Source organism: Nesoenas mayeri, assembly GCF_963082525.1.
Source record: "Nesoenas mayeri genome assembly, chromosome: 1".
Lineage (NCBI taxonomy): Eukaryota > Metazoa > Chordata > Aves > Columbiformes > Columbidae > Nesoenas > Nesoenas mayeri.
In genome coordinates this window covers 84,790,247-84,802,521 of record NC_137541.1, presented here as the reverse complement: position 1 = coordinate 84,802,521, position 12,275 = coordinate 84,790,247, and the positions used below count along the sequence as shown (strand labels likewise).

General features: G+C 44.0%; 2 protein-coding genes across 2 annotated transcripts in view; one reads left to right on the top strand and one right to left on the bottom strand.

Annotated features, from left to right (window-relative positions):
• The window catches only part of LOC308041820 (rap1 GTPase-activating protein 1-like), a gene marked incomplete at both ends in the record, with an annotated part of 270,379 nt that overhangs the window by 206,625 nt on the left and 51,479 nt on the right, over nucleotides 1–12,275 (bottom strand). The gene's annotated exons all lie outside the window — the stretch shown is intronic.
• LOC308047811 (rap1 GTPase-activating protein 1-like) overlaps nucleotides 1–12,275 on the top strand; it is a gene marked incomplete at both ends in the record, with an annotated part of 53,614 nt that overhangs the window by 33,935 nt on the left and 7,404 nt on the right. Inside the window, 5 exons of the mRNA XM_080356556.1 lie at nucleotides 7,090–7,161; nucleotides 7,444–7,530; nucleotides 8,196–8,330; nucleotides 9,880–10,026; nucleotides 11,263–11,366. Of these exons, the coding sequence (XP_080212682.1) occupies nucleotides 7,090–7,161; nucleotides 7,444–7,530; nucleotides 8,196–8,330; nucleotides 9,880–10,026; nucleotides 11,263–11,366 (545 nt within the window). The remainder of the gene's footprint in view (nucleotides 1–7,089; nucleotides 7,162–7,443; nucleotides 7,531–8,195; nucleotides 8,331–9,879; nucleotides 10,027–11,262; nucleotides 11,367–12,275) is intronic.

Below are 12,275 nucleotides of genomic sequence, written 5' to 3'. Positions count from 1 at the left end.
CCAGGAGGCTTTGTGACACACTCACAGTCCAATTGTGTTTGTGAAACACACACTGTCCAGTGAGGTTTATGACACACTTGTTGTCTAACGTGGTTTGTGACAAACACACTGTCCAATGGGTTTTGTGACACACACGCTGTCCAATGGGGTTTGTGACACACACGCTGTCCAACGTGGTTTGTGACACACACGCTGTCCAGTGGTGTCTGTGACACACACACTGTCCAAGGCGGTTTCTTACACACACTTTCCAACGGGGTTTTTGACAGACACGCTGTCCAATGGGATTTGTGACACACACACACACAGTCCAAAGGGGTTTGTGACAGAGACACTGTCCAATGGTGTTTGTGAAACACAGATTGTCCAATGGGGTTTGTGACACACGCACAGTCCAATGGGGTTTGAGACAGAGACACTGTCAAATGGTGTTTGTGACACACACGCTGTTCAATGGGGGTCTGTGACACACACAGTCCAACGGGGTCTGTGACTGACACGCTGTCCAATGGGTTTTGTGACACACACACTCTGTCCAAAGGGGTTTGTGACACATACACTGTCCTATGGGTTTGTTAGACACACGTTCTCCAATAGGGTTTGTGACACAGATGCTGTCCAATGGGGTTTGTGTCACACAGACGGTCCATGGTGGTTTGTGGCACACACAGTGTCCAAGAGGGTTTGTGACACACACAATGTCGAAGCGGGATTCTGACACACACACTGTGTATTGGGGTTTGTGACACACACAATGTAAAACGGAGACTGTTACACACATGTAGTACAAAGGGGATTGTGACATACTCGCTGTCCAATGGGGTATGTGACACACACAGTGCCCAGGGGTGTTTGTGACACACACGCTGTCCAATGAGGTTTGAGACACACACAGTGTCCAGGAGGTTTTCTGACACACGCACTGTCCAATGGTGTTTGTGACACACACACTGTCCAATGGGGCTTGTGACACACACACAGTTGCATGAGATTTGAGACAGACACACTGTCTAATGGGGATTGTAACACACAGACAGTCCAATGGGGTTTGAGACACACACACTACCTAGGGGAGTTTGTGACACACTCGCTGTCCAATGGGGTTTGAGAGAGAGACACTGTCCAGGGGGGGTTGTGACAGACACACATTCCAATGGGGTTTGAGACAGAGACACTGTCTAATGGGGATTGTAACACACAGACAGTCCAATGGGGTTTGAGACATAGACACTGTCCAATGGTGTTTGTGAAACACACACTGTCCAATGGGGTTTGTGACACACACGTTGTCTACGTGGTTTGTAACAAGCACACTGTCCAATGGTTTTTGTGACACACACATTATCCAGGGGCGTTTGTGACACACACACTGTCCAACGCGGTTTCTGACACACACTTTCCAACGGGGTTTTTGACAGACACGCTGTCCAATGGGGCTTGTGACACACACAGAGTCCAAATGGGTTTGTGACACACAGACTGTCCCATAGGGTTTGTGACACACACGCTGTCCAGGGGTGGTTGTGACACACACACTGTCCAATGAGGTTTGTGACACACATCCTGTCCAGGGGCGTTTGTGAAGCAGATGCTGTCCAATGGGTTTTTGTCACACAAACGGTCCATGGCAGTTTGTGACACACATAGTGTCCAAGGGGGTTTGTGACACACATACTGTCCAATGAGATTTGTGACAGACACGCTGTCCAGAAGTGTTTGTGACGCACACACTGTACAATGGGGTTTGAGACACACACACTGTCCAGGAGGGGTTCTGACACACACACTGTCCAAAGGAGTGTCTAACACACATTGTCCAATGGGGTTTGTGACAAACACACACTGTCCAATGGGATTTGTGACATACATACTGTCCAATGAGATTTGTTACACACACGCTGTCCAGGGGGATTTGTGACACAGACGCTGTCCAATGGGGTTTGTGACACAGACGCTGTCCAATCCGGATTCTGACGCACACTCTCTTCAATTGGGTTTGTGACACACACACAGTCCGGGGGGGTTGTGACATACACACACAGTCCAATGGTGTTTGTGACACACACATTGTCCAATGCGGTTTGTGACACACACTCCGTCTAGGGGATGTGTGGCATACACGCTGTCCAATGGGGTTTGCGACACACACGCAGTCCAAAGGGACTTTGTGACACGCACACAGTCCAATGGTGTTTGTGACTCACATACACTTCAATGGGGTTTGTGACACACACACACAGTCCAATGGGGTTTGAGACACACATACTGTCCAATGAGGTTTGTGATACACACGCTGTCTAGGGGGTTTGTGACACACGCTGTCGAACGGGGTTTGTGACACACACACTGTCCAATGGGGCTTGTGACACACACACACAGTCCAATGGGGTTTGAGACACACATACTGTCCAATGAGGTTTGTCCCACACCACAGTCCAATGGGGTTTGAGACGCACACACTGTCTAGGGGGGTTTGTGATATACTCGCTGTCCAATGGGGTTTGAGACAGAGACATTGTCACGGGGGTTTGTGACTCAAAAACAGTCTTATGGGGTTTGAGACAGAGACACAGTCCAATGGTGTTTCTGAATCACACACTGTCCAATGAGGATTGTGACACACACGCTGTTCAATCGGGTTAGTGACACACACACAGTTCAACGAGGTCTCTGACTGACACGCTGTCCAATTGTGTTTGTGACACACACTCTATCGAATGGTGTTTGTGAAACACGCTGTTGAACGGGGTTTGTGACACACACACTTTCTAGGGGGGTCGTGACACATGATGTCGAACGGGGTTTGTGACACACACACTGTCTAATGGGGTTTGAGACACACACACTGTCTAGGGGGGTTTCTGACACACACTTTGTCCAATGGTGTTTGTGACACACACACTGTCCAATGGGGCTTGTGACACACACACAATTAAATGAGATTTGAGACACACACACTGTCTAATGGTGTTTGTCCCACACACACAGTCCAATGGGGTTTGAGACACACACACTGTCTAGGGGGGTTTGTGACACACTCGCTGTCCAATGGGGTTTGAGATAGAGACGCTGTCCAGGAGGGTTTGTGACAGACACACAGTCCAATGGGGTTCCAGAAAGAGACACTGTCCAATGGTGTTTGTGAAACACACACTGTCCAATGGTGTTTGTGACACACACGTTGTCTAATGTGGTTTGTAAAAAGCACACTGTCCAATGAGTTTTGTGACACACACACCCTATCCAGGGGGGTATTTGACACAAACAAAGTCCAACGGGGTTTGCGTCACACACACTTTCCAATGGGGTTAGTGACAGACAGGCTGTCAAGGGTTGTTAGTGACATACACGCTGTCAACGGGGTTTATTGCACACATGCTGTCCAGGGGATTTGTGACACGCATACTGTCCAATGGGGTTTGTGAAATACACGCTGTCCAATAGTGGTTTTGACACACACGCTGTTCAATGGGGATTCTTTTACACACTCTGTCCAATGGGATTTGTGACATTCACACTTTCCAATGGGGTTTGTGACACACACCCTGTCCAGGGGCGTTTGTGACACATACGCTGTCCAATCGGGTTTGTGATCCATACTCTGTCCAATGGGGTGTGTGACACACACAGTGTCCAGGAGGCTTTGTGACACACTCACAGTCCAATTGTGTTTGTGAAACACACACTGTCCAGTGAGGTTTATGACACACTTGTTGTCTAACGTGGTTTGTGACAAACACACTGTCCAATGGGTTTTGTGACACACACGCTGTCCAGTGGGGTTTGTGACACACACGCTGTCCAACGTGGTTTGTGACACACACGCTGTCCAGTGGGGTCTGTGACACACACACTGTCCAAGGCGGTTTCTTACACACACTTTCCAACGGGGTTTTTGACAGACACGCTGTCCAATGGGATTTGTGACACACACACACACAGTCCAAAAGGGTTTGTGACAGAGACACTGTCCAATGGTGTTTGTGAAACACAGACTGTCCAATGGGGTTTGTGACACACACACAGTCCAATGGGGTTTGAGACAGAGACACTGTCAAACGATGTTTGTGACACACACGCTGTTCAATGGGGGTCTGTGAGACACACAGTCAAACGGGGTCTGTGACTGACACGCTGTCCAACGGGTTTTGTGACACACACACTCTGTCCAAAGGGGTTTGTGACACAAACACTGTCCTATGGGTTTGTTAGACACACGTTCTCCAATAGGGTTTGTGACACAGATGCTGTCCAATGGGGTTTGTGTCACACAGACGGTCCATGGTGGTTTGTGGCACACACAGTGTCCAAGAGGGTTTGTGACACACGCAATGTCGAAGGGGGATTCTGACACACACACTGTGTATTGGGGTTTGTGACACACACAATGTAAAACGGGGACTGTTACACACATGTAGTACAAAGGGATTTGTGACATACTCGCTGTCCAATGGGGTATGTGACACACACACTGTCCAATGGGTTTTGTGACACACATACTGTCCAATGAGATTTGTTACACACACGCTGTCCAGGGAGGTTTGTGACACACACGCTGTCCAATGGTGTTTGTGACACACACATTGTCTACGTGGTTTGTAACAAGCACACTGTCCAATGGTGTTTGTGACACACACACTGTCCAATGGGGCTTGTGACACACACACAATTAAATGGGATTTGAGACAGACACACTGTCTAATGGCGTTTGTCTCACACACACAGTCCAATGGGGTTTGAGACACACACACTGTCTAGGGGGATTTGTGACACACTCGCTGTCCAATGGGGTTTCAGATAGAGACGCTGTCCAGGACTGTTTGTGACAGACAAACAGTCCAATTGGGTTTGAGAAAGAGACACTGTCCAATGGGGTTTGAGAAAGAGACATTGTCCAATGGTGTTTGTGAAACACACACTGTCCAATGGAGTTTGTGACACACACGTTGTCTAACGTAATTTGTAAAACGCACACTGTCCAATGGGTTTTGTGACACACACACCCTATCCAGGGGGGGATTTGACACAAACACAGTCCAACGGGGTTTGCGTCACACACACTTTCCAATGGGGTTAGTGACAGACAAGCTGTCAAGGGTTGTTAGTGACATACACACTGTCAATGGGGTTTATTACACACATGCTGTCCAGGGGATTTTTGACACGCATACTGTCCAATGGGGTTTGTGAACTACACGCTGTCCAATAGGGTTTTTGACACACACGCTGTTCAATGGGGTTTCTTAAACACACTCTGTCATCTGAATATGTCATCTCCTGTGGCTGGATGAACTAGTTTCGCTACAATGTTTTCAGCCATGATCCTTATCAATACACAACACCCTCCTCCAGGCTGAACAAACCAAGTGACTTTAGCTGCTCCTCATATGGCTTCCCCTCCAAACCCTTCACCAACTTTGTAGCCCTCTTCTGGACACTCTCCAGTATCTTTTTTTATACCGTGGTGCCCAGAACTGCACACAGTGCTCCAAGTGAGGCCACACCAGTGCAGAGGAGAGCGGAACAATCACTTCCCTGGTCCAGCTGGCAATGCTGTGCTTGATGCAACCCAGGACATGGTTGGCCCTCTTGGCAGCCAGGACACACTGGTGGCTCATGTTCAACTTGCTGTTGACCAGAACCCTCAGATGCCTCTCCACGGAACTGCTCTCCAGTATCTTGTTCCCCAGTCTGTATGTACAGCCAGGGCTGCGGTGCCCCAGGTGCAATATCTGGCACTTGCCCTTGTTGAATTTCATGCAGTTGGTGATTGCCCATTTCTCCAATTTGCTCAGATCACTCTGCAGGGCCTCTCTGCATCTGAGAGTGTCAACAGCTCCTCCCAGTTTAGTGTCATTGGCTAACTTAGTATTCCCTCAAGTCCTGTGTCCAAGTCATTTGTGAAGACATTGAACAGCACTGGCCCTAAGATGGATCCCTGAGGAACCCCACTAGTGACTGGTCACCACCTGACATAACTCCACTTACTAGAACCCTCTGAGCCCAGCCCATCAGCCAATTACTCACCCACAAGTGTTTTTCCAGCTGTATGCTGGACATCTTGTCCAGGAGGATGCTGTGAGAGACAGTATCAAAGGCTTTACTGAAGTCCAAAAAGATCACATCGACAGGCTTCCCTTGGTAAACTAGGTGGGTAACCTTGTCGTAGCAAGAAATTAAGTTTGTTAAGCAGGACTGTGTTGTCATTCAGATGTTTTTCAGTAACTTCTAGAATAATCTTCTCCATAATTTTGCGAGGCACAGATATGATGCTGACATGCCTGACAAAATGCAAGGCAGGATTTTAACTGGTAGATATCTATTGGGAGGGTGTGAGAGGCCTTGTAATTAAGGGTGCTGGCCTATCATGTGAGAAATCTGAACTACCACATCAAACTTGGCAAAAAAAAGCCTGTGAAATATTCTTAATTGCTGTGTGTATCTGGTAAGATAGCTGTGTATAATTACAAGTAAATGGTGTGAAGAGCCAACTGACTATATAAAAACTTCATTACAGTTACTTTTTTGGCATTGATATGTCGGGTAGGAGCACGGTTAAAAAAAAAAAAAAGACAAAAAACCACATGGATATCCTTATCTCTTGCTGAGAAAGTGCTTTTGTATGTGTACCATATGTGTCTCAGAGAGGTGGTGTCACTGAGATACTCCCCTCACTGTGCAGTGTAGTTCCACTGAAAATTCTCTGTCAAAAAAAAGAAAAAAAAAAGATCACTATAATCACATTGACAGAGGTTCTTCTAGTGGAGGTAAATCTTGCCGGCTGAATAGAAGCTTTTTTTTTTTTTTTCCAAATATGCTGCTTGTTATTAAAGATTTCTAAAAACCAATTCACTTTATTGGTTTTGTTGCTTTTACTGTGTGCACATCTAGCTGACTGAATTTCTGGAAGATAAATCAGCACATTTATTCACTGAGTTCAGAAAGAGGTGGATGCATGGGATAACATATTTGAGTTCTTTTCGATATGTGAATTATTCAGGAGGGATCAGATATACCATAGTAGTCTGAAGGCTTTGATAGTCTCACTTGTGTTATGATACTTATTTTTTCCCCCTTATATTTTTTCAGGTTTCAGTCACAGCCCGAGATGACGTCCCCTTCTTTGGACCCCCTCTGCCAAATCCAGCCATATTTAGAAAGGTTTGTTTCTCTTGTCCACTGTTAGATGGCAGGGTAATATGGTAATATGGTCCCCTTCTTTGGACCCCCTCTGCCAAATCCAGCCATATTTAGAAAGGCTTGTTTCTCTTGTCCACTGTTAGATGGCAGGGTAATATGGTACATACCCTGGAGTTCTGAGTCAGTGTTGTCAGTCTGGCTACATGACTTTGGAGGTCTAAAGAGCAGAAAGGCAGAGCTTTTCTCATGTGATATTTTTATTATTGTTTTCATTTCTAGTCTAGTCTTCATCCTGTTTTGCAGAGTGCAGAGTTTCGTGAATTCCTTTTGGCCAAGCTCATCAACGCTGAGTACAGCTGCTATCGAGCTGATAAATTTGCTAAATTAGAGGTGGGTCTATTACCTTGTTGTTTGCATTAAAAATTATAAAATTATATTACTGCCAGATTAAGAAAATACAGTATAACTTTTTACTTCTTATTTTGTGTTGCTTAAAAAAGGAAGATGAAATGTTATGATACTTGGCTATGTGATACTTCCTTTGTATTTCACAGCAGGTGTGATAGAATATGAACAGGTACCTCCTAATGTAAAGATCTAATCCTCAAGTAAGAGTGGGAATATGATGCATGCATTTTGCTGGAGGAAATTCTGTTTTAGCTGAAACTCAGTATTGTGCTGCAGGATGTGTACTGATCTCACTGATTTTGGTTCAAGGTACTAAAATTCTGTTCCAGACTCTGCTGCTTACCTGATCTAGAAAAAAATGCCCTCAATTCATGCCTCTTTTTCATCACCTGTAAAAAAAGTACCGGTGTCCTTTATGACTTGCTTTAGAAAGAGTTTAAAATGGCTAGGTACTATTGTAATATGTTCCATAAAATCTAAACCACTAAAACCACATCTAAAACCACTTCATACTGTTTAAAATAATCTTCATGACGTTTGGTTTTGTTTTTGTTTTTTTAAGACAGACGTGAGACATTGCAAAAACAGGAAAAATAATCCCTCCGCCCCCAATAATAGTTGTGTTTTCATTCCTAATGTTGACGCAGGAAAGAACTCGGAGTGCCCTCTTGGAGAGCCTTTTTGAGGAGCTGCAGCTTCGCAGCCGCAGTATGATGGGGTTGCCCATAGGGGAGGATGACAAGATAGAGAATGGCAGTGGGAGCTTCCTTGAGAATTTCAAGGTGAGCCATAGTGGATTGATTCCTTTACCCAGTTGCTCATAATTTTCTCAAGCTCATTGTGTGTCCCTCCAAGGAATATTCACCCTGCTGGTCAGCTGTGCTTAGGGTGAGACAGAAGAAGTCTTTCAATCCAGCAGCCTTTCTCTAGAGCATCTTCAACTGTCCTTTGCCATATGTCTCAAGAAAAATTTTTCCCCTTCCTGTGCGTCTTTCTACAGAGCTACCGTGTGGCTTAGGGTGGAATTCCTTATTGTCCCTAAGAAATGAAATTCTTTATGCTTCATGCTGTCGTCTAATGTTAGACGAGGTGTCACTCCATGACTTACAGAAAAAGGAATGAGTGTTTGCAAGAGGAACAGTAATACCTAGTAGCAAGCAGCTTTCAGTTCCTACAGCATATCTCTTTCACTTAATTTTCCTCATAACTGAAATATTTGCAACAGCCACTGCAAGAGCGTTTCTAATGTATCTGTGAGTGTACCATCTAGAGAAACTGTGATGCTTTACTCACTCTCTAAAAGCCAGAGATAATTTACTTTCTTTTGTTCAGTGTAGATTACACTTTGTTCTTTTTCTTTTTCTTTTTTTTTTTTTTTTTTAATCAGGTGGCAGAACTTATTTTAAAAGTGATCAAGATGATACGAGATAGGAAAGTTTTTGTACAAACAGGAAAACTGAGTTTTGAACTGAGAATCTTATATCATTTTCCTATCTACTTTTCCTCTCCCACTTCTGTGGAGGTGCCTCACCACTTCTTTTGTGTAAGTTAGCTGTCTGGACAGAGAAATACGTTATTTCTTCAGATGACCATGGTGGGCTAGTTAGAGTTGTTAAGGGCTGTCAAACTAATCCATTTACATATAGTTATATGCGTAGCTTTGGTCAGAACTGGGATGCTTTGATGAGGTGTGTTTTTACATACAATCAGTCTATCCTGCCTTTGCTGCTAAACAGGAATTTCCTACCCATCTGGGTCTTACACTAATTATCCCAAAATGTCCTTTTCTGACTTATAGCAGATGCTGTGATTTGCATGTCATGTAGACATATGACCTTTGCAGAAGGCTGGAAAAGGCTGAGTAAACTCAAAAATAGCTTTTTCAGATGCTGCAGACTTTAGTATGGCTCCTTTCCCTTTGGAACCAACACCCAAGTTCATGCAAGACTGAACCTTACAGTCTTGAACAGGAGTTTGATTTTCTGTTTTGTAGCCTGTACTGGGTAAGAATTCTTCAGATTATGCTGTCTTATCCAATCTGCTGGGATACTGGTAGGGAATCTCTATTTTTTGCAACAGGAAAAGGGAAGTGAAAGTAGAGAATAAACTTGAGGAAGAGATCTCCACTGGCAGTGAGCTCCATGAATTGGCTAGGACCAAAAATGGGTAATATCTAAGATGCTGTCTTCTAGGAATTAGGATTTCTGTGGTTTTGGTGCTGGTTTATCACACCTTTCCACCCAAACTGTGGTACTTTTCCTACTGCTCTACTGTGTGCAGGTCTATATGTGTATCTGTGTTTGTTTGTTTCCCTGCTTCCCCACTGTTCAGCGGGTGATTAGAGGCCGCAGCCAGAGCCTGGATACCATGGGGATATCCATGAGAAAGCAGCAGCCAGCCACCCTGCCCAGCCGCCCAGCTACACCTGGCCTTGCCCTCAGCCAGAGTGTCACCGAGGGCCCTAAGGCCATTGCTGCGGTAAGGTATTTGAGTGGGCTGTAAGAAGAAACCTGGCATACCTTTGTGAGCCATCCATACATTCTTAGTTCTCTTTCCCTATTAGTTTGTCCTTTTGTCTTTCTGTGAATGTCTTTCTGTTGTACAATCCCATCTCACAAGTGGTGACAGCACGTGTTGCAATCTGTTTTGTCTGTGCCTATCTCTAGCCTCAGTTCATGTGTAAACTAGAGCTGAGATTGATGCAGACTGGGAGGAGAAAGCCAAACATGATTCTGCATCAGATATCTATCCTGGATTAGATCCTGTATGTTGCCATACCTTAAAAAAATGCATGTACTGTGGTTTGACTAGAATGGTGCTGTATTCTCATATGGCAAGAGCTGAGAATATAAAGACACTAGATCTGTTCCATTTTCTTCAATTTCACCAATCAGATTCTTTTCTGTAATATAAACAGGTGTGCAATGCTTATTCAAGGTGCGTTTTTGCTGTAAACATAATTTGTATGTTGGGAACAAATAGCAGAGTTAATAAAGTTTGGGGTGAGAAAGAGTGAATATTTCTAGTCACTATCAAAGGCTTTCTTATTTGATAAGGATACCAAACGTATGTGATCAGTGTGAGCATAACAAATCCATGACAAATGTTACCAGAAAAGGATCCATGTTTCTGATACTGGAATTATGGTCACTTTGGCCAAAGTGCATCTAGCTGATTATGGTCTTTGCACTAGTGATGTCAGTATACAGGCAAACTACAAAAACACATCTCTGAGTAAGCCAAGAAGGTTCCTTTCAGTATGGAAATTTATTGGTGACAGTTTCCTCAGTTGTATGCATTCCTTATGTCAGCACAACTAATTCACAGCGTAGTAATGATGAGTTTGCTGCCTCCTTCTCTCCTTTAACTTCTATTTTTCTCTGCCTTCCTGATTCTGCCTCTCCTTCTCTCATCACATGGGGATACCTCCCTTCCTGAGCCTCTTTCTCTGTATAGTGGCTGTGTATCTTGTTCTGACTTTGTTTCTGTATCTTTCAGTCTCTTTCTTGTACCACCTTTGTAAGCCCTAGATTATGTTTCTCACTGACAGAAAGTACTCCTTGCACCAGTGGAGCTGAGCTGTTCTATTGTATTGCAAAGCAAAGGAGAGGATCTGGATCCACATTGCAAACTCTCTTCCATGCTTTCAGTTCTCCACAGTGTTTCCCGTCATGTTTCCCGCTCTCTTTTCTGTCACACTTTCCTTTTTTCTAGTCTTTTGCCTTGCCTGGTAGGAGCCCCTCACGTACTCGAGCTAGCTGGTTCCATGGGCGACGGAGTAGTGCCATTGGCATTGAGAACATACGGGAGGAAAAGAGGTATGAGCCGTGGGAAGATGAGACAAAGACAGAAAAAAAAAAAAAACATAGAAGGAGATGAGAAAGGGGAGATAGAAAGGCATGTATAAGGACAGAAAGGTAATTGACAGGAATGAGTATGGAAATGGAAATGGTTGGAATGGGAAGAAAAGCCTCATTATGAGTTAATGGAGAAATGGACAATTGACAGAAACAAACAAAACAAAAAGGGCTCTTTGTAAAGGAGAATAATCAATATGAGTGGAAGAAGGGAGGAAATGGGTGGAGGAACATAGTAATGTCACTCTTAAATATTGTGCAATATGTTCCAGGACTCCTGGTTCTCCTGTTCTGTATTCATCACTTTCAGATAACAATCAGATTAAAGGCTTCTATTTGGCAAGGGAGAATTGGGTGCTTGGTTGGTTGTTTGGTTTTGTGTCAAAAAGTTCAAATAGACAAAACTTCTGATACCTTGAAAAAAAAGGATTTTTTAAAAAAAGCTTTAAGTCAAAACAAATTAGATGGTGTGAGAAATACTTAAAGGGTAACATACAGGTTCAAGGAGTGATTTGGCATATTTGACAGAATTTTAACCATTCAAAAGTTGTCTGTTGGTCACAAGAGATTTAGTTAAATCAAATTTGTCTCAGTTCTTGCTGAGGCTCCTTTTCAAGATTATACAGAGTTTCAGAAGTCACAAGAGTGCTCTGCATCTAATATACATTTTTTCCAGGTGCAAGAATTCCGGGGGACAGCTTACAGACTCAGCGTAAAAGGGGGAAAAAAGCTATCTTTAATGTGGAAAATAGTGATTTCACAACAGGAAGAATTACTACATTTTCCCTTCTAGGTATTCCCTTGGACCTTTCTTTAATGAGATGCCTAGGACCTAATCTGAATAAAAATAGTATAGAATACAGTATAGAA